Consider the following 25,688-nt stretch of genomic DNA (forward strand, 5'->3'; position numbering starts at 1 on the left):
TTGTCAAGACTATCTTTGAGCCACTTGGTCAGAAAAAAAGGTCTTAATTTTCCCAAAAATAAGAAGCGGCTAGAAAGAATGTTGGGAAGGCATTCGGAGTTCTCCAGCCCGTTTTGCAATTGTACATGGAACTGCTAAACAATGGGTCCGGAAACCTTGTGGGAGATGATGACATGTTGTGTGATCATGCACAACATGATCGTGGAGGATAAGGATGATGCCGCTGCCTCAGCTCTTGAATTTGAGAAATCCTATGAAACTTCGAGAGCAGAATCCATGTTTGATGAGATTGTTCAAATGCATCAACAAATTCGACATCGAACAACTCATGAGCAATTGAAGGAAGATCTGATTGAGCATTTCTGGGAGGTTAAAGAGGAAAACTAGTACATATGCGCTAGTTGAATTCAAATTTAAGCTACTTTAATTTGAAAACAATGTTTGATTGTAATATTTAAACTAGAACTACTACCGCATTTGAACATTTTGAGATAAACTACAACTTGATATGTAGTTATTTTGAGCTTGCGGGCTTTAAAACACAGAGAGACGGCTGTTTACGGCTAGATTTGGATGGTCGGCTCACGTATTAGTATCCGCGGACTGGTCCCTATCGGTCCACAGACGGATGCGGTGTCCGGTTTGAGTGCCAGCCTTGGAGATTCCTTTATGTCCCTAAAATTATAAACTTACTTACAATAGCAGTATGCATTATTTGTAGTCATGCTATGCATACGAATTTTAGTCAAAAGGGGTGTCTCAAATCTCTTTCGCCGATCCGCTTCACAATACGAAATGAGTTGGCACTACCAGTTTTCTTCTTCTTCTAGGGAGCAAAGCACTGGGTCAAAAGAAGTAAAGCGTGTCTCGTCTTTTCACACACACAAGCACGCATGGATGATCACCACAGTGTCACCACAAATGATTTGCTCAAATTTGTAGCTTGGCTGTAAAGTGTATACATTTTTGTTCATTGTTCAATACCAACGTGACAAACTAAAGGGTGTATTTATTCTAAATAAAAAAGGTGCTAGGCGGGCGGATCGCCCCGCGAGCCCTCGAATCTGATACATTGAGCGACCGAGCGACACTTTTACCATTGCAACACAGGTTGTATTGCAGAAAATTTCTGCAACACGCATCATGTTGCAGAAATTTTTGCAAGAATTTTTTAACAGAGGCCTTGTTAATTTTTTTTCTGCAATAGAGGTTTCATTGTATATTTATTTTTTCTACAGCAAAGATCTTGCTGCAGTTTTTGCAATAGAGACCTTGCCATATAAACTCACCAATGAGCAACGAGTAGGGGCCAAGTTGACCGAAAGAAAGAACAAAAAAATAACCGCTTCGTCAGGACACGCGTCGTATGAATGAGCCGGCGGATGCTCGCGTGCGATCAGCCAGTTGATGCCAAGCGTTTTTCAAATAAAAACCAAAGCGTGTAGGTGTAAATTTTTCCTTTATGCGACAGCCATCCCTCTCTTTGTAATACTGCCTCTATACCAATGTATAAGATGTTAATTAGGCTAATCTAACCTACGAAAATGTTTTATATTTTGATAGGGAGGGAGTATAGAACAAATCATTGGGCATAAATCGGGTGTGACAATTGCTTTACATTGGGTAGGAGCGGAAAGGAATCTATTGTTGCCGTCAATTCTTTTGTGTTAGTCCGGTCCCTGACCGCATGCAGCCAATTAAGCTTTTAGTCTCCATCAGAATCAATCCCCCCATTGATTGAAGCAAACATGCACAATACCAGCTCGACTGATGGAGATCAAGGTGCCAACTGTAAGAACAACTCCTCATATCCACCTTTTTTGTTGTTGTTCCGGAAAGAATAGTCTTTGTTGCTTGTCAAATTTCATGTCGTAGCCAGCAATGTGGATGCCATCTCTATCTATGTGGCAGCTTTGTTTTTTTTTTTTTGAAAGATCCAGTGATGCTGGCTTTTCATTGATCATTACCAGAAAGCAATGGAGAAAACCGAGGTGGTGAGGATCTGGAGGATCCGAGGGCTTGCCACAGACCGGCAATCCTCAAGTGACAAGATATCTTAGGGATTACATTTCATGGCGGATCCCCGAAGGGGCTCTTGATGAAGGTAGCGCCCGCGACTCGCCATAGCTCGATGCAGTCCTTGATCCTCGTGATGATATTGGAGGCATTTGGTATACTTCTCTTCAAAGTAGGGTTGTTTCGTTCTTGCCATAGCTCCCAGCAGGTGAGTAACAAGAGCGTGTTGTTTCCCCTACGTGGCAGCTTTGTGTATACGTTGGGAAGAAAAGAAATTCTACGCCCGATAATGATCCGCCAGACCAGGAGTCGGCAGTCCCCATGAGTTGAATAGCACAAGCTCGGTGTTGACCAGGTGACCACACACTAGAACGGTGATGTGTCTGTATGCCATTTATTCTCTACAACACACACACACACACACACACACACACACACACACACACACAAACACATAGGCACACACACACGCACGCGCCCCAAATTGATATCTAAAGAAGTTCAAACAAAACTTTAAACAGGGTCTTGCTGGAGAGAAAAAATGATTTTTAGTTTACCAAAAGTTCCTCCCAAGGATCCTATCCTATTGGGTATCTGTTCCCCACCTTTTCTCGATAGGATCTTCTTTTTTTCCTTTTTAAAGAGTGGCATTCTACGCCCAATATCTCGATCGAAGTACGGAGGTCAAGAAGGCTACTCGAGACGATGGGTGCCATGGAAATGCTTGCCAAAGACCATACAAGTTGGTGGCGGGTTACAATTTCGTTTCTCTTTGGTCTGAACATATATTTTTTGGCATAGAAGGAATATGTTCAAGCCAAGTGACGTTTATATATCCGTGAGCTAGAAGAAAAAACCAGGTGCCTAGATGACCGATACATCTACACAATAACATAGTAGATGAACAGTGCAATCATGGGCATATATGTGGAAAACCGGGGAAACATAAACCTTTGGGCAAAGGTGGTTGGCAACTAATGTTGGGGATAAGAAGATGCATATACATCAGCTGCTATCCAAATATCTTTCCACCTGGCCAACTTTCATGAGGCCTTTTTGTGTGGTTTACTACCGTGCCTCAAAGATTCCCCCTTTCTCCTGCCAAAGATTAATCATGTGGTGATTGAAATGACCATTGTTGGTTGGGTGTTGGGGACTAAAGCGTGCATGTACACTGTGGTGCATGTGCAGCAGGCCCGTCGATGGAAAAAAAAATTCCATGCATACCGGTTGCAAACCTTCTCCTTTGCAACCCGGACGCCATCTGCTGCCACGTGTTCATGCTGAACATCGCACGGCCTCCTCACTTTTGCCCCAGGCGATACGCAGCTCGGCTCCAATTGCTGCACGCATGCGTATGGCTCGGCTCCAAATCTGAACCTGTACGTGCGATATTGGCTCCCATAGTTACGCGATTGCTTCCGATCAGATCACAGCCCCGATCAGATGTGCAGCTGCAGCCTTGTCCGCCTCCAATCCTCCATCAATCCAATCGAGAATTTCTGATGGCTGAGCAACCGGAACGTCCTCCAGGCAATGCGAGTAGCCGCTAGTTCCCTAGCCCGACGCTCACTGCAGCAGGAGGAACGATAGCCATGTCCGCCGGCCGTCGAGACACGCCCTCTCACTCGCATGACGGGATCGGGCTGGAAGGACAGCCACGTCCGCCACTGGCCGTGCTGCCGCAATCTGAAGCAGAGCTATCGTGGAGAAGGTCGGGAGTGGCCATTCCGGAATCTCACACCGTCGCCTTGAACGACGACCATGGTGGTTCTACCTCTGGCTTGCACCATGTAAACCTCGTTGATGAGAGCAGTCGCTGCTCCAACTTGTACCGTCCGTCGTATACGATGTCAGAAGCCACGACATGCACCATGGACTTGCCGCCGCCACAAGTCATGTCAGGAGGAGGCCAACAAGATGACGCGGTTACGGATGGTCGTGGAGAAAATGGAGAGCAAACAATTCAGGTACGGCGGTCTCTCGGCTCAAATTCGAGCGAAATTTATCTTTTCACATTGCGTTATGGTAACAGAAATTTAACTTTGAACTATGTGTACTGCAGGTTCCTGAAGTTAGGAAAACATTTGAGTCAGAGAAAGACGCCTATGACATGTACAACACATATGCCGGCAAAGTTGGATTTAGTATTAGAAAGAACCAGACAAAGCGTCGAGATGATGGTACTATATATCAAAAAAGAATTGTTTGCAGTAACCAAGGCCATCGAGAAACCGAGTCGTCAAAGGACACTACAAGGACGGATTGCAATGCCCGTATTCAGTTTAGTGTTAGCAAAAAGGGGATTTGGACGGTTCAAAAGGTTGTAACCGATCATAATCATTATCTTGCTAGTCCCAATAAGGTGCACAAACTGAGATCCCAACGACGTGTTATAGAAGCGGACAGACATCTAATTGGCCAAATTCGGGAAGCCGGGATGAAACCATCCCGGGTGTATGACTTCATGGTAGCGTTTTATGGAGGACCGGACAAAGTGCCATTCTCAAAGATGGACTGCAACAACGAGATTGGTCGTGAGGGCAAAAAGTACTTAGAATCAAATGATTTGCAAACACTTCTCGAATACTTGAAAAATAAGCAGAGAGAGGATCCAACATTTTTTTATGCCATTCAAGTCGATGAGAAAGATGGTCGGATTGCTAATTTCTTTTGGGCAGATGGCCAATCTATCATGGATTATGCATGTTTTGGAGATGCTGTATCATTTGACACTACGTTTCAAACTAATAAGTTTGAAATGCCTTTTGCTCCAATCCTAGGAACCAACCATCACAAGCAGACTATAATTTTTGGGGCAGCGTTGTTATTTAATGAGACCATTGAGTCATTTGTTTGGTTGTTTGAAACCTTTCTGACATCAATGTTAGGTAAGCATCCAAGCACAATTTTCACTGATCAAGATGCGGCCATGGCAGGAGCAGTTGCATATGTGTTTCGAAATACAAGTCATCGACTTTTTCTATGGCACATTTATCTTAATGCCGCTAAACATCTCGGACATGTAATTCATAAGCATCCTGAGAAGTTTCTACTTGATTTTAAGAGATGTGCCTATGAAGATAGATCAGAGTATAAGTTCAACAAGAAGTGGCATGAATTGTTGGATCAGTACAACCTCTAGGACAACGAATGGATGGCAAAGCTATACGAGTTGAGGGAAAAGTGGGCTGTTGTGTATCGTGACTCATTTACAGCTGATATGAACTCGACTCAAAGGAGTGAAGGTATGAATAATGTCTTCAAGCAAGATTTCATAGGAGACTTGGTCTCTCGGAACTCCTTGTAGAATGTGAGCAGGTTTCTCGTAGTCTTCGGGAAAATGAGTTGGATGCAGATTTTAGTTCGCGTCGAAAGAACCCGATTACTTACTCATCTAAGTTACCTTTGCTGAAGACCGCATCTGAATCATATACAAGGAGGATGTATTCAGAGTTTGAGGAAGAATTTACAGGACAATTTTCGATGTCTTGTAAATTGTTACAAACTGAGGGGTCAGTCTTGACATACATGGTTACACATATGAAGTGTGAGTATGGAACAAAAGTTATATTCAATACTGCGGATACTACCATTACATGTTGTTGCAGAAAGTATGAGTCCATAGGTATGAATGCTTTATTTAATTTGCAACATACTAGTTTCATACTACAAATTAATGAAATATGGTATCCGTATTTTACAGGTATATTGTGCAAGCATGCTTTCAAAGTTTTCAATGTGAATGATGTTTTCATTTTGCCATCACAATATATACTTAAAAGATGGACAAAATATGCAAAGAGAGGATATTATGTTGAAAAACTAGGAACCGAGGAGGAAAGTTTGAAAACGCATGCTGCACATGTCTCAAGGAAGGCCACGTCCGTTGCATTGAAGTGTACACGATCAAAGGAACTTCTTATTGATTTTGAGAAAGTTATAGATAAGTTTGACATACAAGCAGATAACTCTCTCAGCAAGATCGAGAAAAAAAATCAAATGAGGTTCCGCTAGTTTCAAATGACTTTTCTACCGACACACTAAAAGGTCTAATATCAATTAGAGTTCCTCCGGTGGTAAAAGGTGCAAAGAGTAAACGGTCAAAAATCTCCTTCGAGAAGAAGAAAGGGAAGAAAAAGAATAGTACTAAAAATAAAGGTACTGATCCTACATATTCTAGCAAGCCTTTTCTATTATATACCTCTATAGTTAGTATTTAATTTATCTTTCAATTCTTGTCTGAAAATAGGAGAAGATCCAAAAAATGCAGTAGGAAATAGGGATGATGGCATTCATCCACATGAATTGATGGTAAAACATATATGACTTTGACTCAGTATTCACTTTTCATATTTTTCTTACATATTTTATGAACAATTTTATATTATATGACACAGGATGTTAGGACTGGTAGCATTGACGTTTCTAGTACAGTGCCAAACTTTCCAAATGATGTGTATGGGCAGTCTTCGTCCATGGATGCTCCGTTGATCCAAGACGGAGTTACTAATGCCGCAATTCCAACCTTTGCAAATGATGTGTACGGGCAACCTTCAGTGATGTATGCTCCTTTCATCCAAGGCGAATTTACAAGTCTTTTGCTTGGAGTTCATCAGGATGCTACACTGTCCTCGACTGCTAAAAAGTTACATTTTGATGAATAGTATTTGGCGCAACCTATAAGGAGTATGATCTTTTGGATGTAATTTGGTGTACCCATGAATTGTAATTGATGTACTGTAGCACACTGAATTTTATCTTCATTTACAATGTTTGAGTATTGTGCCAGTTGCAAGGTTTTGATGAGTTTGTATGCCAAGCTGCTAAAGAAGTTGTAGAATTTATGAACTGGTGTATTAGAGCAAGTATTTTCGAAATTGCCACTATAAATGGTTGTCAGATTATAGTAAAAATTGAGCCTCACACTTAAGGACAGTACAAAAAATAGCAGCTTCGCTACAGTGTATAGCAAATCAGAGAAACTGGAGAAACATTCAGATTTTTTTAACACATCCAGCAAAATGAAGATTTTATATTATCCATATGTATTTGATATGAAAAGATACATTATATACTAATCAGTACATTGTCAGGGAGAGCAATCAGATATAGGTTTGTACTATATTTGTCATGAATTCAACATCAAATTTGCAAGATTTGACATTCCTAGTCAAAGTCTACTCCATCAGCAACCATTGCGTCTTCTTCAGCGGTTCTCTCAGCAACTGTATTGTTCCAGCAGTATACTTAAGGGTCTTCGGATAGAAGAACGACGGCGGAGTGTAGCTGTTGCGTGAGTACGTGGCCTCCAGTTCTCTCTATGTTCCCTCATGTTGATGCCTACCACAACTTTCTATTTTGGTTAAGATTCTAGACATCTTGCACCTGTACAAAGCATCATCCTTGTTTGAAGAACCAATTTTGTGCAGCGCCATCTTGACTGAAGCTCTTCAAGCATGCAGGGGCGGAGAAGCTTATGCTTTTTTAATGTTCTACTGTAACACTCTTCCATCAGCAATCCAATTGACTCTAGTCTTGTACAGACAGTAAATAAGCTTTGATTTCCTAGTCCTCCATTTCTTCAGATTGTAGCAAAGATATACATCTACCTGGATTAACCACAAGTCCAAGACCCTGCATTAGCAATTATCCATACAAGGTTGAAAACAAGTCGGTACATGTAAATCATCATGTCACAAAGGAGACTTGAAGAGATTTATTGATCATTAATCAGGATTAGAACAAACCACAAAGCATCAGCTAATTTTTTTGGAACAAAGTTCATCCAAGGGCATCTACGTCTAGTACTACTAGGTTGCTTGGCACAAAGATGAACCACTCCATTTGCTTCTCTCCCAGTGTAGAAGCACTTATCTCTTTTACCTCTCTGCATACAGCCATCGCTGATGATGTGTGATAGTTATATTCATTCGACCATCTGGCCTAATTACTGAGTAGATTAAGACCAAGAATTAGCAAAGCACTGCACGGAAGGAGGAGAGCTGGCCGGGGAAATTACCTCTTGCCGGCCTTGCCGATGCGACTCCAGGGACCGGCGGGGGCGACTCCCAGCGGGGGCGCGGAGGCAACTCCGGCGGCGGCGATGCGGTCGGTGGCGGCGCGGAAGCGAATCCCGGCGGTTGCGAGGCGATTCCCGGCGGCGGCGGCGGCACGACATTGTGCAAAGGGTCTGGGAGTCGGGATAGATGCTCTGTTCTCTGTGCGAACTGAGCCGATGTAGAGGCAAGGAGCCGAGCCGCGCTTAGCCTATGAGTCCAATAGCGCGTGAAAAACAGCGGAGCCATACGCATGCGTGCAGCGATTGGAGCCGAGCTGCGTATCGCCTGGGGCAAAAGTGAGGAGGCCGTGCGATGTCCAGCCTGAACACGTGGCAGCAGATGACGTCCGGTTTGCAAAGGAGATGGTTTGCAACCGGAATGCATGGAATTTTTTGTCCCGTCAATGAGGGGGAGCCAAGTGAGCGACCGCACAGGGCCTCCAAAATCGGGGGGCCTCCGTCGATAAAAAAAAACCTGGAGATGAAAGCTTGGTTCATTGACTCGTCTTGTTAAAAGTCGCCAAAAAACGATTACAGGAAAGGCCCAAACAACAGATCAAGGCCCGATGCCCTGATCAGAGGCGCTCGAGGCCTGAATCCAGGACAGGAGGCATATCGATCGATTCTACCATCAGGCATTGCAGCCGAACCGGCGTCTCGTACGGCGAGGCCCTAAGCAGTCGTGCTCGTGCCGGCGCAGTTGCCTACGATGATCCGATCCCATCCCATCGGCTGGTCGTCTTGCTGCCATAAAAACGCAACAGCCGCGGACTGTGGTGCCGTTCCTTGCTTCCATCAGGAAGACCACCAACAAAATCATTCAGGAACACGTCCATGTCCGGACTACTGACTGTATTTTAATCTTCAAGGGGCAGGTTCTTTTTTCAGTTTATTTTCATGTATTTGAAGATCTGGTCATCACCAGATCATTACCATATGAAGCTAATTTTATTTAGTTTGATCATTTATAATCTGTTAGGTTTTCTTCATGAATATTCATCATGTCTACTAGAATTACCAAGATGATTTTGGTGCTGCAAAGCTACCGGAAGTTGAGGCTCAATCTCAAACGGATGCCCTTGATGGATATATTGTGAGAGACACTCAACTTGATTTTGAAAATCAAACTGCAGATGTGAATGTTGATAATGGTCGTGATGATAATGCAGCACAGGTCGACTCCTCCTGATGGAAAAGTTTGATGATGGTAATTTTGTCGATGAAGGAGTTGCAGATAATACTCAACGGATTGGCGACAACAGCACTTGAAAACAATATCTCGGAAAAGATTAAGTATAAAGATGTCATTGAAGATTTTCTTTCATGAAGACTAGAGGGATGCTCCTCTTTGGTACAACATGACAAGGTATGATCGGCTTCAAGAGACGAACATGCGGCATTCGTCTTATTTATAGCACCTGGTTTTGTAATCATCTGGAATTTGACACTTAATGAACGAATATACCAATGTAGTGTCATAAGCACATATCAAGTATCAAGAAGATGTGGCACTATAATTAAAGATGAGAGAGATGCCAGTGATATCATACTACGATACAATATATCAATGACAGAAGGAGGAAATTTAGTGTCAAATAAATCATGTATACAATTTTATATTTAGATAAATAAGATACTCCCTCCGTTCTTAAATATAAGTCCTTTTGAAGACTTCAATACGGAATACATACGGAGAAAAATGAGTGAATCTACACTCTAAAATATGTCTATATACATCCATATGTAGTCCATAGTGGAATCTCTAAAAGAAGTTATATTTAGAAACGGAGGGAGTAGCTCCATAATACTAGACTATAATTTTAGCACTAACTGAAGTGATATCATCCATATATTAGTCCATCACATTACCAACTATTAGAGGCCTTAGAGCATCTCTAACCCTTCTCCTAAAACTTAATGCTCCAAAACTTTCTCTCAAACCATAAGTCCTCAAATTTGAAGAGTTAAAAACTAGGCGCACCTAGTCCTTTTTGTCCCTATTTTTTGGTTTTGCTATTTTAGCTATCCTCCGGCATACGAATTCCATTTCAACTTATAATTTCTCAACATATTAACTCGACACTTGTGAATTTCAATGCACACCTCCCAACAATATTTCAAATTAAACTTCTAAGTGACGTCAAGTTTGAGTAGTTGTTCTGGTGCACACCATACATATGTGTGACATGCATGCATGTCTGATCACATGCAACCGCACTAGCTAAATGAAAATGAATGCACAATAGATAAAAGTATAGAGTGTGGGTAGCCGGCCGGTGAGAGCGGCATGATTGACTCGGTTAGTTGACTAAATAATCAACCATGTACAGAAAGACAACCTACCCGATAACACAGGATGGATAATAAGCATTATATCCATCACCCACCATAGACATATAATCACTGCTTTCCACGACACGGTATGCTTTGTTAAGTTTTTGTTTTGACGGGATATGCTTTGTTAAGCTAATCACACACCAATCATGTATCCCATAATCCATCAAGGAAACGCTCAGTAAATACTCTTGAGCTTAAATTACATGATACACATATTAAAAGGATGACCAGTTGAGTCAAAAGCTCTTGCTTGTGTCTCCATATGCTTCGATCTTAGGGACCGATGCCGGAAAAGATGAATGAAAAGATGCCGATTGATTGGCAGAGACCATTGAGATTAAATTAAGTATGTATATATTTACTTAAGAAGCTCTATATACTAACTTTGTCGATCACTTTAGGGAGCTGGCTGTATACAATGACGTGCCATACCGCCTGCCTCAAACTACTATCGCTCCACCTTTGACCCAATAGCAACATGCTAAACATGCCCTCTCGATAATGCACATCACTATAAGCCTTGCAAGCAATGTGACTAATGAGTTAGTTGCGGGATGATGCATTACGGAATGAGTAAGGAGACTTGCCGGTAACGAGATTGAACTAGGTATGATGATACCGACGATCGAATCTCGGGAAAGTAACATACCGATGACAAAGGGAACAACATATGTTGTTATGCGGTTTGACCGATAAAGATCTTCGTAGAATATGTAAGAACCAATATGAGCATTCAGGTTCCTCTATTGGTTATTAACCGGAAGTGAGTCTCGGTCATGTCTACATAGTTCTCGAACCCGTAGAGTCCGCACGCTTAACGTTCGATGACGATCGATATTATGAGTTTATGTGTTTTGATGTTCCAAAGGTAGTTCGGGGTCCCTGATGTGATCACGGACATGACGAGGAGTCTCGAAATGGTCAAGACATAAAGATTAATATATTGGAAGGCTATGTTTGGACATCGGAATGGTTCCAGATGAGTTTGGGCATTTACCGGAGTACCGGGAGGTCAACGAAACCCCCCCCCCCCCCCGGGGGGGGGCTTAATGAGCCTTCATGGGCTTTAGTGGAAGAGAGAGGAGAAGGGCAAGAGGAGCCCCCCCCCCCCAAGCCCAATTCGAATTGGGAGGGGGGCTGCCCCCCCTTTCCTTCCTCCCCTCTCTCCCTTCCTTCCCCCTCCTAGTAGGACTAGGAAAGGGGGGAATCCTACTCCTAAGAGTAGGATTCCCCCCTTGGGGGCGCACCCAAGGTGGCCGGCCGGCCCCCTCCTCCATCCCTCTATATACGGGGAGGGGGGCACCCCATAGAGACACAAGTTGATTGTTTAGCCGTGTGCGGTGCCCCCCTCCATAGAATTCCACCTCAGTCATATCGTTGTACTGCTTAGGCGAAGCCCAGCGTCGGTAACTTCATCATCACCGTCATCACGCCGTCATGCTGATGAAACTCTCCCTCGGCATCAGCTGGATCAAGAGTACGAGAGACGTCACCGAGCTGAACGTGTGCAGATCGCGGAGGTGCCATGCGTCCGGTACTTTATCGGTTGGATCGCGAAGACGTTCGACTACATCAACCGTGTTTTATAACGCTTCCGCTTTTGGTCTACGAGGGTACGTACACATACTCTGCCCCTCTCATTGCTATGCATCTCCTAGATAGATCTTGCGTGATCGTGGGAATTTTTTTCAAATACTGCGTTCCCCAACACATGACGATGCTTCTACTTTGCAAAATAAGTCTGTGCCACTTGCTGAATTACTTGATGCTCATATTGCTAAAGCTAAAGAATCTGAAATTGATGAAAATTATGAATCACATACTACACCTAGTACTCCTATTGGAACTAAAATGTTTGATGTACCTTAGGGTTACACTATTTATGAGGAGATTGCTAGGGAATTGCTTGCCTGTGAAAATAGGGAGAGTCTTACTAATCTAATTGCTTAGCTTAAAGAAGAAGTTATGAAATCATGAAATATGATTCTAAGTTTGTAACCTCTCCTATTTTTATTAATAAGGATTACAAATTATCTGTTAATCCCGAACCTATTACTTTGGTAGAATCCGATCCTTTTCATGCTGATGAATCTGAAACTATTGTTGCACATCTTACTAAGTTAAATGATATTGCGACCCTGTTTGCTCAAGAGGAAAAGATCCATCACTATTACATTCTTTAGTTGTTTCCTCTCTCATTAAAGGGTGATGCTAAAACTTGGTTTAATAATCTTGCTCCTGGTTGTATGCGTAGTCCACATGATATGATTTACTGCTTCTTTGGAAAATATTTTCTGCTCATAAGAAACAAGCTACTTTACAGGAAGTATTTAGTTGTCTGTAACTTGAGGAAGAGCATCTCCCTTAAGCTCGGGGATTGGCGGGGGGGGGGGGGGGGGTGGGGGCTTCTGCAATTATTTTATGCTTTTCCCGATCATCCTCTTAAGAACATTATACTTGATATCTTTTATAATGGACTAACAGATGTTCTAGGGACAATCTAGATACTTGTGTGTTGCAAAAAGTAGTAGAATAGTAGGAACTTGTTAGGGTGCTTAAGGTGCCGAAACAGGAGCACCTTCTCATGTGAGCATCTTCATTTTTTTCTAGTGCAGTATGACAGAGCCGCGCTCAAGCGCAGAATAGAGAAGTCCATTCTTAACGCTGAAACAAAACGAATCCACGATGGACGGTCAGATCGGGCTTAGGAACACCACGAGAGCCATACACTTGCTTCGCTTATACCAACTATATAGCTCTCGTGCCACCTAAAGGGTCTGCAACTATGAGCCGACCCATTTAAGGCGTTCTCGTTGGTTCGCTCGCTTCACTAGTAGAAAAGCGACTTTTAGTACCGATTCGTAAGGACCTTTAGTACCGTTTCTGGAACCGGTACTAAAGAGTGGGGACTAATGGTCTCCCCCTTTAGTCCCGGTTCAACACGAATCGGGACCAAAGGCTCACCACGTGGCACGAGGCGCACCGTGGTCTGGGGGACCTTTTGTACCGGTTTTTTCTGATTTTTTTAAATAAAGCAAAAACAGCCTGCCTATTGGGCCTGCACGACCTGCATACGACTAGAAATCTAACCTCTAGTTGGGCCAGGATGCAGACCCGTACGGCCCAGTAGGCCCCACAGGGCAGAAGACTTGCAATAGGCCCATAAAGGCCTGCTTAGAGAGGAGCTCGACACGGTAGCCGCGGCGGGGCTTATAAACCGATGTGAGCTCCTCTCAACTAGCGAGGTGGGACTAAACATTATGCACTGCGGGTGGCAGCGCACCACCTTTAATACCAGTTGGTGGCTCCAACCGGTACTAAGGGGGGGTCTTTAGTACCGGTTGGAGCCATCAACCCATACTAAAGGCCACAACCTTTAGTACCGGTTGGTGGCTCCAACCGGTACTAAAGAGGGGGGGTCTTTAGTACCGGTTGGAGCCACCAACCCATACTAAAGGCCACCACCTTTTTAGTATCGGTCCGTGGCACGAACCGGCACTAAAGGTTCGCCACGAACTGGTACTAATGAGCGCCGCCCGCCTAGCCGTTGGAACCGGCACTATTGGTCACATTAGTGCCGGCTCAAATATAAACCGGGATTAATGAGCTAAACATTTGACCCTTTTTCTACTAGTGCTTGCATGTTTTTTTTCAATTGTTTTTAGTTTTTTCTTTCATTTTTATTTATTTTTTGACGAACTTTCTTCATTTTTCTATTTTCTTTGCTTTTTTTTATCGATATTCTTCGTTTCTTTTCTATCCTTTCAATGGGTTTTTTCTTTCTCTTTTTCCATGATTTCTTTTTTGTTTTCTCAGTTTTCATTTTTGTATCTTCTTTCTTTCTTTCTGTTTGTTTTATTTTCTTGGGTTTTCTTTGTTTCCTCACTGGTTTCACATTTTTGGGGGGTTTTCAGTTTTCTTCATTTCCGAGGTGTTTATTTTGTTTCTTTATTATGTTCCTTAGGTTTTCGCCACTTTTTATTTGTTTTTTTTATCTTTTTCTTCAACATATATTTATTTTTCCCATACACATTTGTACATTTTACGTATGCATCAAGAACATTTTTTTGTACTTTTGTTTAACATTGTTCAAATACATGGTTAATATTTATTTTTTTAATGTTTGATCGCTAGATTTTGCATTCACATTGTATATTTTCAGAATATACCTGGAAGATATTTTGAACTATGATTTTTTTTAAAGGAACAACTTTGAAAAACACAAACAATTAATGAAATCCTCTCTTTGTTTTCAAAAACACGATTTTTTTAATTTGTGAATAAGTGTTGAAAATAGGAAGTTTTTTGAAATTCTAGAACATTTTTTAAAATTTTGTTTTTTTAAGACAGGAACATCTTTTGAATTTGTAAATACTTTTTGAAAATTCTAAAATATATTAAAAACATGATCATTTACTTAAAACACCATCATTATTTAAATTCAGAATTTTTGTTTGAAAACATGAACACCATTTGAAATTATGGAATTTTTTTTATAGAATCACTCAACTTTTTCGAAATTTATGAATTTTCAAAAACGAACCAAACAAAAAATAGAAAACAGGAAAATAAAATAAAAAGGAAACTATAAAATAAAAATAAACAGTCACATATACTATTCCCCTCCCGTGCGGTGCTTTCTTAAGTTTCGCTGGGAAATCAAGGGAAGCGTGTTAAGAACACAAATGATTTGAAATCAAACGTTCATCCATGGTCCCCTCACCTCTCGGTACCAGAAAGGTTGTCCGCCATGAAGGGAGAACCATTGAAACACCCGCGAAAACTCTCTCGGCAACCAGGTAAGGTTTCAATTTGACCGGGATGAATCAGAATGACGCGACGGGAAAACTGTTATGATCCGAGCAAGAAAACCATGTGCTTCCACCACTGATTCGCTCATACATATTCGAGAGAAACTGTGTAGTGATGGGCATATATGTGGAGGAGCATGGGCACGGGGAGCTCTTTTTTTGCAAAGGTAGTTGGCTAGCTAATTGTGGAGATAAGATCATGAAAAAGATGTGTATATATACTCTGAATCTTCTATCTGAATATGTGTGCACTTTTCCATGATGGATGTGCTTTATTTGTAGCGCCTTGTCTCAAAGATTCACCTTTTTTTTCTTCTTCCAAGATTCATCATCTCATCTTTTTCATAGTTGAATTTGACTTATTTGAATCTCTAACTGTAGATCAAGGTTTGAGCTAATTTTTTTGAAGCTGTAGACACACTCTGCTGGTATGTTGTTAAAATATTAAGAATTTTTCGGATTGTCTGAATATAAAAATTTGGGTTTAATTCTATGATCTCACCTAAAGGGCAGATCCTACACTAGTCTTCCCCGGCTGAAGCAGGTAGGCAGAGACTGCCTAACTGATAGCACGGGCTCGATCGATTCAGATAGTATAAACGATCACTCGCTGTGCATGGATAGATAGCTCCCGATTTGCACGATATGTACGTTGTTAAGTTGAAGGGCTGATTAATTATGCCTAGTAGCTAGTATTATATGTGTATGTAGTAGCAATGAGACGAATCGAGTCAAAAGGTCTTGCAACTTGCATTCATGACCCTCTCTATCTTGTTTAGCTCTTTATCGCCGTCTAGCTTGCGCCGGAAATGGCGACCGGCCTGCCGGGAAAAAAATGTTTGAATCAAAAGCGGCCGATCGATCGATCTGCTATCGTAGCTTTGTGCACCAAGTTTTGGGTGGGCACTTCTATATACACATATACACATATATGTACCACAAAGCAATCTGTTCGGCAAATTAATAAACCATGTTTTCATTGTGCGAGCTGGAAATTAATCGTGGAAAGTCAAAGTGTTCTCGTTAGGATAACACAAGTAGAAGCTAGAGGAAGTTGTTAAAAATCACACTTATATATACCTTTTCTTTAACTTTTCTTCACCACCTAAGCTGAGTCCGATGATATACAATCCATGATAAGATCATGCATGTATATCTTAATTAGTGGTATACTATATAGATTATCTCATCATGCACGCACGATATATATGGATCTCCGGTATAGGTGATAGCTAGGTTTTTAGGCGATAGCTAGGTGGTACACACACTTAATTTGTATCATTTCCCCCCTGTGTTGTCTTGCTCATGTGGGTGAACCATCAAGCTCCATAGTTCTTCCGTATCACATATCGCTTTGGACAAAAGCAGGTCTAAAAGGGAATTAAAATCGTGCGCCTCTTTTTCTCTAATCTTCCACACACTAAATACAATATGTCTCTCGCCTTGGCCTCCTCCTCCTCCTCCTCCTCATGAAGCAGCGTCAAAAGCACGATTAAGGCCCTGTTCGGTACGTGGGATTTCTGCGGGAATTTCATGGGAAACCTGATCCTTTGGAATACTTTCCTTTGCTAGCGTTCTGAACGTAGGAAACAAGAACGGTATACTAGAGGAAAACAACCTGTCCTGTGCCGATTCCACAGGGACGAAAAAAAATCCACCATATCCTCATTTTTTTGGCGGAGTCCCGAGGTAAAGCTCTGGCTGCCATCCTGGATGCAGGGTAATCGTGAATAGAAAAAGTCCAGACAAGGGTGTTGTTACTATTAGCCAAATAAAATATTGTCCATGCCTATAACTCTAGATGTTTTCCACTCATGTCCCGAACACTTCCTCATATACCTTTCCTCTATTTTCCCAATCCTATGTTTTGCATCAGCTCTCTTTCTCCATTCCTTTATTTATCCCAGTTCCTTTGTCTTACACACCTGTGTTCCGAACAGGCCCTAAAAGTATGTGTCTCTCGTCTTGCATACATGTGTACACATGTTTCAGTTACTGCAGCCATACCACTCACTCACCTACAATGGTACCATCACTAGCTAGATTCTATCGTACCTTGTACCTTAAAAAAAGGTACCTTTACACCTAATAAAGTATACCAATCCGATTTATGACATGTACGGTTTACGATGGATCAACAGGGATTGAAGGGGATCAGCAGGGAATTGTTCTAAGTTCCCTACAAATCCCCTATCCATAGTAAGCTGAACACGCCCTTAAGCATGCAGGCGTGCTAGTGTCTTTCAATCTCACTAGATGACCCGTTGCGCCAATGGCGCAAAGGGCAAGAGCAAGCCGAGCTTTGAAGCTATGCGAGTTAGAATATTTAGACACCGATATTCTTCAAACATAAGAAAAAAGTTCATAACAAGCGCTATATATTGCATTTATAGGTACGTTGTTTTTCGAGCAATGATGTCGCTGGATTTGGCTCTGATTTTTGTAGAGATGTCGCTTCCATGTTTCATTTGTTGTGGAGGGCGCCATGTGCATTGTAGAGATAGAGAATGACAAATTATTGTGGATTGACGCTTCTCTTCAAGTTTAACATACCGCTTCATTTACCAACTTTGACAGGAGAAAATTGGATCAGTGCACCCACCGCATAGAGCTCCAGGAAATCGAACAATACATGGCATAAGCAGTGTGTGATTGCTGCTTAGAAAGTTAGCAACACATAAATAAACACAGGCCACAATATTGCAGCTCCTGACGAAATGAAATGCCTAGTGGAAAGTCAGAGAGGTGTATTTATTCTTGTCATTAAGCACACACTCAATATTGTTTCAGATGGAATGCATTCAGTATACATGGTGGAAGAGAGCTGCCCCTAGGGCCCCACTACTGAACCACCACGACCACATCACCATCTCGCGGTGACACGCGCCGGCAAACCCCTGCTCCCTCACCTTTTCTCCTACTCTGCCCCGCTACTTCCCTCCTCACTTCATTTCCTTCCTAGATCCCCTTTCTTTTCCAGCTCGCCGGGGGCACCAGTCGCTGTTGCAACGCTAGCCGCATGAACCGGCGGGGTACACAAGCCCTCGGTCCAGATCGACGTCCACGCCTCCGGCGCCAACATGCACGCACGCTGGACGCCGCCGTGAACTACCTCGTTTTTCGGGTGCGTTCTTGCTCCTAGGTAGTTCCCCTAGCTCCATTGGTGCTCCTGTTGTCTCTTTAATGGTGATTCCGGGTGCCAGCACGCAGGACCGAGGCCGCCTTCTTCGGTTTCGTCGGCTGCCGCTGTGGTCATCCTCCTCGCCGAACAGCTCCACGGACCGTGACGGGCTCCGTGTCTCCCCTGGACCACGGGTCCCTCCTACTTCCTCCTCGATGTTGACCGCCACTGCCGCTGTAAGGAGCTCATTGCTCTGCTTTGTCCGACCTTGGCACTAATAGAAGGGTGAGAAATCGTCTCTGCATGTTGCTGGCTGCGTGTTGCTGATGTCGTTTTCTACTTGCTGCCGTTGGCTGCTTTGCTGCATTCTGCTGGCTGGTTGTTGCTTGATGTTGATGCCTGATTATGTTAGCCGTGAACTGCGTGTAGATGAAAAAAAGAGATTGATTTGCTATGAAGAAAGATGGCGATATTCAATATTGTTTAATTTACTTGCTCGTCACACTGTCAGACTAAGGCTAGACTTCCCTGTGTATAAAAGTTTTCACTCTAACATTTGATTTATGAGGAAAATCACAGAAAAGTTCTCAACCTGCTGAAGTTGTAAAATCCATAACAAAATCAAGCTTAGTGAGTGTAAAAGATGATGTACTTTAACAAAATGTCTTGAAATCTCTAAAAATTCATAACTTGCATTCTAAGACTCCAAGAAAATTTTATTGCCAATTGCAGTAGCTTCATTTTCAACTTTTTGCATGACATCTCATACAAATCATGCACTCTACACATTTTGGAAATTCATTAATAGTGATTTTCCTCCGGCTGGTTCTTTTCCAAGGTTTCTTCGTCGTTTCAATAGAGTACGGCTACAAGGGGTATTAAGAGTTCGATCCGCTGCTCCATCGGGACATTGACCAGCAAGGCAAGCATCTGCTTATTGACCCTATCTTATGTTTTACTCATGTTGAAGGATTATACTATCTTGTTGTTGTCTGTGCTGGTTACCATGTCATACCTTTCTTTGCAATATCCATGTTTAGCTTTGTTTGACATGTCTAGGAGTTTCTTGCTGTTCATGATCCGCAGGTCATGATATATATTAACTCCGACAATTTGTATTCATCTTAAAATACGACAATTATGATAGCTTCAAACCATATTAAAAAATTCAAACTAAAAGATAAGCACCTCAACAGCTATGTTTCAAAAGAGCAGCTCAAGCACATGAAACATTGAGAAGGATCTTTTGCTACTAATGTCAACAAAATTTTTGTTCTTCACACAAATGTAAAATAGATTTAGATCTTCAAGAATAGAGGATGTCGATACATCTCTGGATCCAATAATGGAAATCATTCAAGAAGTTAGACCTTAATGAGTGACCGGTACGTGGCGGAAATAGATGCACATATCTCATTTCTATTCTACAACAGAGAAGAATAAAAACAACCAACCAAAGTGACATATTAGTCTTTGTGTGGTGGTTGCAGGCTATACTCTGAATTTCTGATGAGGGAGAACCCATTAACGCAAACGAAATTTAATATTATCATTGCTATAAATGTAGATGAAATGAAGCTCCACATTCAGTATGATTTTCTTATCTCTTTTTAGACATTTAGGCGTTGTTTGGATAGTGAAGATTAGCGATAGGATTATAGAAAATGAGTTTTTAGCCGATTTCTAGGAAAACCCATTTTACGTCAGTTTTTACAGATAACCAGTTTATAAATAACTACGTTTGGTATGGAAATTTGGAAAACTGGTCGGCCCAGTTCCTTGTTTGGATGCCCACGACTACTAGCTGCTTCTATTCCTATTCTCCTCCAGTGAGTGACTCACTTCCCCCAAATCGCACACCATGGCCTCATCCATCCAAGCTCGTTGAGCTGCTGCTGCCCTCCGATTCCTCCTCCGCTCACTCACACCGCTGCTCCCTCGTCTCGCCCGTGGAAGAATCCGCCCGCGGACACCGGGTACAGCGCGCCTCCGCCGTCCTGGACACCGGTTGCTGATGGACTCCCAGGTCGCCAGGTACACGCCGCCGCGCGCGGACGCCTACTACTGTGCGTCTCCGCCCCTTGGATGTTGGTTGCTGCTCGCCTCCCCTCCCCTGGATGGCTAGGTCCCCAGGCGTACTCCGTTTCGTCGGCCGTCTACCCCGCACAAGCTGTACCTAGCTAGCGGTCCTGCTTCAGGTCAACGCACAGGCCTGCCTCCCCTCAACGCCGGCCATGCAGGCTGCACCGACATCAGCCTGTATCGGCGGCGCCGGGGGCAGCAGGCAGCTGTAGCGGATGGGGATTCCAAGCTAGCGGATGGGGATTCAGAGGAGCAGGTATGTTTGATTATTATTTTCAAGTTTTGTACTAGTAAATTAACATGAACTACATCATGCACTTGACGAGAGAAGCTACAGTTATATCCCTTTTTGGTTTCTTAGCATGTTTTCATGGTCTACATCACGCACTTGCGGAGAGTATACTACTTCATAACTGAAAGGACTTAGCAATTAGCTACATATCTACTTGGTCCATTGAAGAATCTGCTGCGTAGGTACAAGGGGAACACTTGAATGTCACATAAAAATGCACCAATTTGAAGTAGTTTATTTGTTGCTTTACTTGTTGAAAAGATTGGTAGACAATAACATTTCATCTTGTAGCTCCAGATAGAGAGAGGGAGAGGCAGAGGGTGAGAGAGAGAGAGAGAGATAGAGCATATAAGCCTATAAAAGAATGGGAAGTTCATGTCCATATAAAGAATTAAAAGCTGCAACAATAATTATGCAGATATATCTGCAATTGAAGATGGAAAACAAATATTACAGTATTTAATCATCTTCTGGTTGAGCACTACATTGTTGATGTTTAGTCCACAACTCTCGGGCGATGGCAGCACGAACTCTCTCACCAGCAACTCTATCATCTTCTCTTGCTTGCCCATTAACTTGTTGATCACCATGGTCAGTATTTTGTTCTGTTTCCCCATGCTCATAAACCTCGAATAACTCATCAGGATGATTAACCTTCCTTATGAAGTTGTGGATAATGCAACAAGCCATAACAATTTTCACTTGAGTTCTGTATGGATAAGGAATTCCTCCTTTCCTACTTAGAATTGGAAAACGAGCTTTTAGAACACCAAAAGTTCGTTCAACAACATTCCGCAACTGTGCATGTAGATGGTTGAACAAGTCCTTCTCACTAGTATATCGCCGATTACTTCCACGAAAAGAAGCAATATGATAGCGATCTCCACGATACGGGGCAATAAATCTTGGAGTATTTGCGTAGCCTGAATCAACAAGGTAAAATTTACCTGCACATTAATTTCATATCAAACTCATCATCTTTATATATATTGTAGATACATAAATAATTGTACTTTACCTTCAGGAACAACTAAACCCCCACTAGTCACAGCCCATCTTAGAACAGCTTGATCCGATGCAGAACCCTCCCATCCAGCAGCGACATAAGAGAATGTCATGTCAAATGACACTACTGCCATTACATTTTGAGACGGATAACCATGTCTGTTTCTATAAGGAGTTTGCTTATCAAGCCTGACTTTTGCCTCAATATGTGTCCCATCAATTTCTCTTAGGCAGTTCTGTTGGGATTTTTTGTTAGTCAAAAAATAAAGTTTAAATGGTGTCGACCTTCTATTTATGAAAATCATATGTAAAAGAGTATCTGCTTCTAATAGCAAACATACCTTGAAATATGGGTAGAATCTTGCGTCACCCAATATTTTTGATGGGACTTGATTGCTTGAATCTGTTATGCAAACATCACGCAAACCATTTATGGCGTCTAAAACTTTGTTGAAGTGTCGGCTGATTGGTTCACCAGAATGCTGATATCTATCTTGGATGACACGGTTTCTAACATTGTGACCAATTGTATGTAGAAACATGAGTAGTTGTTCGTCCACTGTCATTTGATTTGTATCCTTAAGTAACTTCCTCTCGCACAAAGCATCCTGCAACAAGTAGAATCTGTGCTTCTCAAGACGAAATTGTTCATAAAATCTAACTGGACATCCCTCTAAAAACTCTATCGTTTTCTGAGCACCAGTTAATATAGAAGTGTTACGGGGCGTTCTGAATAACCTTGTGAACAACACATCGCGAAACAAGGACACTGCAGAAATGTTATTAATAAGCACTTGTTCGGAATCAGAAAGTTCATCATCTGGCACATCCGAAATGTTCATAGATCCCTACACGATTTGCACAGTTGACCATATCATCTCTGGATAATTGTTTTAAAATGTAATAGTGCTGAACCGGACAATGAACAATACCAAACTGAAAACAATATTTATTACTTCACACAAACTGACAAAATATAAGTGAAATTGTTTTCTGAATCTTGTAAAGTGCGACAACGACTGAAATAAAATACTATGCTCAAAGGTGTATTACAAAAATTCTAAGGATCAAGAATCCAGAGCTTCCGCGTCTCTTCATCCATCTCAATGAAAATGGCCCGTTTATCACCATCTGTAAATGCCTTTACCGCTTTTAGTTTCACTTTGGGATCTAGATTACTCATACTATTTAGTATTGCCATAAAATATTTAACTGAGTAAGCTTCAGTTTGTTGTGCTACTGTTTTCTTTGCTTCAGCAATGCTAAGTGATGCATCTGCAAGGCGATCAGTTGCTATTTGGCATCATTGGCTGTCCGTTTTTGTCCTCTTGCAGTTCCCTTGGATCCACTTCCAGGGGACCTCTTTTTTTCTGGCTCAATGGTAGTTGACTTCTTGGTGAAGACACCAGGGGAAGCATTGATTTCATCAGAATCGATGTCATGTACTTCAACTTCCGTATTGAGATCAATTTGTGAAGATTTGGTCGTACATGTACCATCTTTTCCTTTGCTAGATACAGCACCAGCTCCAGATGCTGTTGAACTAGCACATATGGCTTGAAGATCTATCCAACTAAGCCACACCTTATCTCGATATTCTTGGATAGCCTTATCCTTCTGCAAGTTGTTTAATGTTTTTGTTAATAATAGGATATGAAAACTTTATATGAATTCTACTTGAACAAACTTACCTTAATTAGTTCTTCCCAAATATCTTCTGGAGCTTTTATCATTTTGTCATCGTCATCCCAACCAAATCCTGTGAGTTTTAGAAGTCTGTCCATGGTGCTGTAGCAATTTCTGTAGTACTTATAACGATTTTTCAGTTGTTGTAATTCAAGTTTTTCTACCCTTGAATCATTGAATTGTTCTAAGATATCACGCCATGCTTTCTTTGTGTAACATGTTCCTTCTTTTCCTCCATGTAGGCTTTGATCTTTTAATATATTCAGCAGTATTTTGTCCTCTGAAGATTTCCATACATGGCGCTTAGCTTTATCTGTGTTTTCCTTCTTAAATTTCTTTTCCTTCTCATCATCCATATTTTTCTACAGAGGGGATACAAGAAGCAATAATGGAAGATGAGTCATTTGGTTCAAAAGGAATAAATCTACGAAGTGGAAGAAAATGAGCATGCCACTAATCTTTTGTTCATGCTATGACTGGACACTTGAATTTTTGTCGCTTGTCTGTCTAACGGGATGTTCACATCCCTTATCAGTTATTTTCCTATGTTGCTGCCAAGATCTTTAATTTGCTATTAAATCTGGTCTCGCTTGCCCCAAGTACTGCTATCAACATCAGATGACATCACAAGGTATTCTAATCTTCATCTGCTTACTGCTTAGCTCTTGTAAGTGCATCTAGTGCCACCCCTAGCTGGTTTTGGAGTATTGACGACAAACCTAGTTGAGGGACTAATGTGTTTGTGAGAATTGCAGGATAACACAGGTAGAAGTCCCTCATTGATTCGGTTTTCCTACCAGAGATGACCCCTAAAAATGTATGAAGACATTGATGTCAAAGGTGGTATATGAAGATATTCACATTGAAGACTATGACAAGAGAAGACATCGCATGAAGTCTATGGAGATCGAAGACTTAGGTCTTTTGTAGTTCTTTTTCTTCTTTGTTGAGTCATAGGAACCACCGTACTGTTAAGTGGGGTCCAAGAGAACCAGTCAGAATGACTGAAGTGATGCTTAACCAAAACCTATGTCTTCGAGTGAAGACTATGAGAGCGAATCTTGTCCAGAGTCGGACAAGTCAGCTTTGCTTGTAGCCCAAGTAAAGTTGCCGTGTGTGTTTGAAATATGACCGTTGGAACACGTGTCAGTTCCTTAGTGACCCAGGGTCATTTCGGACAAATCAGGTTGGGTTGCCTAGTGGCTATAAATAGCCCACCCCCTACAACCATAAATGGTTGGCTGCTCAGAGTTAGAGTACGGCTTTTGTCGTTTGAGAGCAACCCACCTCGAAGCCTTTGAGAGAGAATTCTTTGCGAGGATAAAGCCCTAACCACCCAGAGCCAAAGAGTGTTAGGCATCACTTAAGTCTTCTTGTCTGTGTGATCTGAAGAATTATTACACTTGAGGACTGTGAATCCTCCAGTCGGTTAGGCGTCGCATTCTGAGCATCCAAGAGACATTGTGGATCGCCGGTGAACGAAGTTTGTGAAGGTTTGGGAGTCTACCTTGAAGACTTACCAGAGTGATTGGGCGAGGTCTGTGTGACCTTAGCTCAAGGGGAATACGGTGAGGACTGGGTGTCCTGAGCTGCGTGTTCAGGACTGGGTGTCCGGGACTGTGTGTCCTCAGGTTTAAATACCTAGCCGCCCTAACCAGACGTACAATTGTCATAGCAACTGGAACTGGTCCAACAAATCATTGTCTTTAACGAGTCGCTGGTTTCATCCTTCCCTTCCCTTTACTTACTGTTGGTCCTGGTGAAGTCACTGTATGATTGCACTATCTTCTGTCTTTACTGAGTGACTACTTGTTTTGATCAGCTTCATAATATCTTCCTACCTGATCCTTACTACCTAGCTGCTATTAGCCATTGTGCTTTCACTTCATTGAATACTTGACTATGGTTTGCCTAGTGTAGTCTACCTTTCGCTGCATGGTAATAGGTTTATCTCTATCGTTTGTCTTCGTAACTTCCACGTTTTGAAGACTTTCATAAAAATCGCCTATTCACCCCCTCTAGTTGATATAACACACTTTCAATTGGTATCAGAGCAAGGTACTCCCTTGTTCTGTGTGATTCGGTTTAACCACCTGGAGTTCTAGCTATGTCGACTGCAGGGATAATTAAAGTCTCCGCTGCGTGCCCCGTCTTCGATGGAACTGAATATCCCTACTGGAAGAATAAGATGCACATGCATCTTGAAGCCATTGACGTCGACCTATGATATGTCGTCAAGAACGACGTTCCCAAGGCTGGAGAAGGTGTCACTGCTGC

At 42.1% G+C, this 25,688-nt stretch overlaps 1 protein-coding gene across 1 annotated transcript; it reads right to left on the minus strand.

Moving 5' to 3' along the window:
• Nucleotides 1-20,540: 20,540 nt before the first annotated feature.
• LOC123153929 (uncharacterized) lies at nt 20,541-23,509 on the minus strand. Its single transcript, XM_044572802.1, has 6 exons — nt 23,417-23,509; nt 23,058-23,342; nt 22,067-22,573; nt 21,739-21,961; nt 21,252-21,667; nt 20,541-20,657 (listed from the first exon to the last, which is right to left on the minus strand). Exons 1-6 carry the CDS (start codon nt 23,507-23,509, stop codon nt 20,541-20,543), a joined length of 1,641 nt encoding a protein of 546 aa, XP_044428737.1.
• Nucleotides 23,510-25,688: the final 2,179 nt, after the last annotated feature.

The sequence above is a fragment of the Triticum aestivum genome, chromosome 7A (genome assembly GCF_018294505.1).
Source record: "Triticum aestivum cultivar Chinese Spring chromosome 7A, IWGSC CS RefSeq v2.1, whole genome shotgun sequence".
NCBI lineage: Eukaryota > Viridiplantae > Streptophyta > Magnoliopsida > Poales > Poaceae > Triticum > Triticum aestivum.